Source organism: Colobus angolensis, unplaced genomic scaffold, assembly GCF_000951035.1.
Source record: "Colobus angolensis palliatus isolate OR3802 unplaced genomic scaffold, Cang.pa_1.0 Scaffold4, whole genome shotgun sequence".
Lineage (NCBI taxonomy): Eukaryota > Metazoa > Chordata > Mammalia > Primates > Cercopithecidae > Colobus > Colobus angolensis.
This window is the reverse complement of record NW_012117376.1, coordinates 9,682,913-9,686,664: the sequence shown is the minus strand read 5'-3', so window position 1 is coordinate 9,686,664 and position 3,752 is coordinate 9,682,913. Positions and strand designations below refer to the sequence as shown.

General features: G+C 44.8%; 1 protein-coding gene across 7 annotated transcripts in view; it reads right to left on the bottom strand.

Moving 5' to 3' along the window:
• Positions 1-3,752, bottom strand: part of PUM1 (pumilio RNA-binding family member 1) — a 145,465-nt gene that overhangs the window by 136,881 nt on the left and 4,832 nt on the right. For all 7 annotated transcript variants that reach the window (XM_011955484.1, XM_011955485.1, XM_011955488.1 and 4 more), the window contains exon 2: positions 1,426-1,799. In XM_011955484.1, coding sequence (XP_011810874.1) covers positions 1,426-1,799 — 374 coding nt within the window. The remainder of the gene's footprint in view (positions 1-1,425; positions 1,800-3,752) is intronic.

The following is a 3,752-nucleotide window of genomic DNA, read 5'->3' as shown; positions in this document are numbered from 1 at the left end:
AGGCTGGGCGCGGTGGCTCACACCTGTAATCCCAGCACTTTGGGAGGCCGAGGCAGGTGGATCACTTGAAGTCAGCAGTTCAAGACCAACTGGCCAACATGGTGAAACCCCCTCTCTACTAAAAATACAAAAATTAGCCAGGCGTGGAGGTGGGTGTCTGTAATCTCACTCGGGAGGGTGAGGCAGGAGAACTGCTTCAACCTGGGACGGGGAAGCTGCAGTGAGCTGAGATGGCACCACTGCACTCCAGACTGGGCGACAGAGCGAGACTCCGTCTCAAAAAAAAAAAAAAAGAGAGAAAAAACTATGGTTCACTTTTGGGGGGTTCAGAGTAAGTATAATAAATTCAGACTTGCAGGTATGTTTGTACCTGATTTTTTCTGAAGTAAAACAGAAGGATTAGAGTCCTAATGAAAAATGTCAGTTCTCGCTAATCAGTACTCACATGGGTGACACAAAATGAATCTTTCCCAATTCAACCTACACCCAATTTCAGAGAGTACCCTGATCAAAACAGTCTAATCTTTTGGTTGGTCACTATCAAGAAGTCAGGAAACATGATCAGGCTAACCTCTCTCCTCAGTAAAATATGCTATGATTCCCACTTTGGTTTTAGATTTATAAGACTAAACATGCTAAAATTAAAAACTAAACAATAACAAGAGGACAAAGGTGGTTAAAACCTAAAAGCCACAACTACTGCTCTCTGACACAATATATCAGTCCCATTTCCAATAAATTTCACTTGAGCAGCTGATGTTATCAACTTCCCCTACTTTCAACTACAATATCTTAAAATCAAGTCACCCACACCCAAGAAAAAAGATTCAAAAATATGTATCTGTCCTATAAACAACCCCAGCAGTTCTTATATTAATAGTAAAAAAAAGTATCCTTTGTTCTAAAAAAAGTGTTCTTAAAAATGCATTGTATAGGCCAGGCGTGGGTGGCTCACAACTGTAGTCCCAGCACTTTGGGAGGCTGAAGCCGGCAGATCACTTGACGTCAGGAGTTCAAGGCCAGCCTGGCCAACATGGTGAAACCCCGTTTCTACTGAAAATACAAAATCAGCCAGGCGTGGTGGTGCACACCTCTAATCCCAGCTACTCAGGAGGCTGAGGCAGGAGAACTGCTTGAACCTGGGAGGCAGCGGATGCAGTGAGACGAGATTGGGTGACTGCACTCCAGCCTGGGTAACAGAGCAAGACTCCATCTCGAATGAATGAATGAAGTGGCTATTTACTATTTAGCACCAGAATGATAAATGACCCAGTAACAGTATTACAACGATCAACCTTTAAAACAAGTAACTGTTTGTACCAAATGAAATGAGTAATTTAAGTTTTTAAAGACATTCATTGAAAGCATATATTCTAAGTGGACAGTGATTATAAAGGAATGTCAAAATAGTGAACTTTTTTTTACCTGATGTTCTGCATGAATGTTATCCCCAGTAGGCCATCGATGTTTGCTATTATTATAGCCGCCTCCTCCACTTCCTCCTCCCCCAAGCTGCTCACCATGCTGTCTCTGAAAGAAGTAGTCCACCATAGCGTCGTCCTGGGAACGGCCTGCAACTCCTATGGATCCTGGGACAGGGCTGGAGTGAGTCCCAGCTGCAAGAGCCTGATTTGCAGCTGGTTGTGGCTGCGCTTGCGACCCTGTTCCAGATGTCAAAACAACAGGCATGTTGGGATTAGCTGGTTCTTGAGGGTGATGTTTCAGGTGGGGGCTGAAAGAGTCCTGCCAAAGCACTGCTTTTCTCTTCAAGACACATGCAACGCTCATTCCACCAACACCTAAGGACAAACAGGTTACAAATGTTTAATATTTGCATCTCTTGAAACATAAAACACACCAACATAAAAACATGAACTCCACATCTTTTGCAATAAATAAATGTCATTGGTGGCATGCACTCTGGCACGGTATTGAGATTAGAACTCAATACTACAACTTCAGGGAAGTTTATATTGTTAACCAACATGTTAGACTTCTATCAATCTACCCAACTTATTTATACCTCAAACCAACTGACAGTTTCTACAATAACAAAAGCTTTTTTTTTTTTTGAGACAGAGTTTTACCCTTGTTGCCCAGGCTGAGGTGCAATGATGTGATCTCAGCTCACTGCAACCTCCGCCTCCTAGATTCAAGCGATTCTTCTGCCTCAGCCTCCGGAGTAGCTGGTACTACAGGCACCCACCACCACAGCCAGCTAATTTTTTGTATTTTTAGTAGAGACGGGTTTAATCATGTTGGCCAGGCTGGTCTTGAACTCCCGACCTCAGATGATCTGCCCGCCTTGGCCTCCCAAAGTGTTGAGATTACAGGCGTGAGCCACGGCGCCCAGCCCCAAAAGCCTTTTTAAAACTATCACAACTTCAGCTGGGTATGGTGGCTCATGCCTGTAATCCCAGCACTTTGGGAGGCCGAGGTGGGTGGATCACCTGACGTCGGGAGTTCGAAACCAGTCTAGCCAACATGGTGAAACCCTGTCTCTACTAAAAATACAAAAAATCAGCCAGGCATGGTGCTGGGTGCCTATAATCCCAGCTACTCGGGAGGCTGAGGCAGGAGAATAGCTTGAATCCAGGAGGCAAAGATTGCAGTGAGCCGAGATCGCGCCACTGCACTCCAGCCAGGATGACAGAGTGAGACTCTGTCTCAAAAAATTAAATAAATAAATAAATAAATAAATCACAACTTTACAGCTGGAGCAGACATATGCTAATAAGTAAACAAAAGCCTAAACCCATATATAATTAGCAATGGCTCAGCTTGTCTAATTTGAAAGGATCCCTTAAAGTGTCCAACATACTGGCCAGGCGCGGTGGCTCAAGCCTGTAATCCCAGCACTTTGGGAGGCCGAGACAGGCGAATCACAAGGTCAGGAACACGAGACCATCCTGGCTAACATGGTGAAACCCCATCTCTACTAAAAAATACAAAAAACTAACCGGGCAAGGTGGTGGGCACCTGTAGTCCCAGCTACTCAGGAGGCTGAGGCAGCAGAATGGCATAAACCCGGGAGGTGGAGCTTGCAGTGAGCTGAGATCCGGCCACTGCACTCCAGCCTGGGCGAGAGAGCGAGACTCCGTAAAAAAAAAAAAAAAGTGCCCAACATATTGGCCAGGTGAGGTGGCTCATGCCTATAATCCCAACACTTTGGAGGCCAAGGAGGGTATATTCCTTGAGGTCAGGAGTTCGAGACCAGCATGGCCAACATTATGAAACCCCATCTCTACTGGAAATACAAAAATTAGCTGGGTGTGGTGGTACATACTTCCCAGCTACTTGGGAGGCTTAGGCAAGAGAATCATTTCAACTCGAGAGGCGGAGGTTGCAGTGAGCCAAATTCGCACCACTGCACTCCAGCCTGGGCGACAAATCAAGGCTCTATCTCATTAAAAAAAAAAAGAAAAAACCTCCAATATACTGACAGGATACTCCTTAAAGAAACAGTAAGACCCTCTGACCAAGAACAGCAGCAGAATGTTCTTAGCCCAAGCCCTCTCCTCAGTTGTCACTGATTTTTAAAAACATCAATATTTTTACCAGTAACTTACAACTATTAATTGTAATCGCATTATGCCATTAGTACTTCAACTACTATAAACAGGATGAAACCAAACCAAATTTAAACACTTTATATTATAGAAAGCCTCACTACAGGCTGGGCACGGTGGCTCACTCCTGTCATCCCAGCACCTTTGGAGACTTAGGCAGGGAGAATCGCTTGAGCCAGGAGC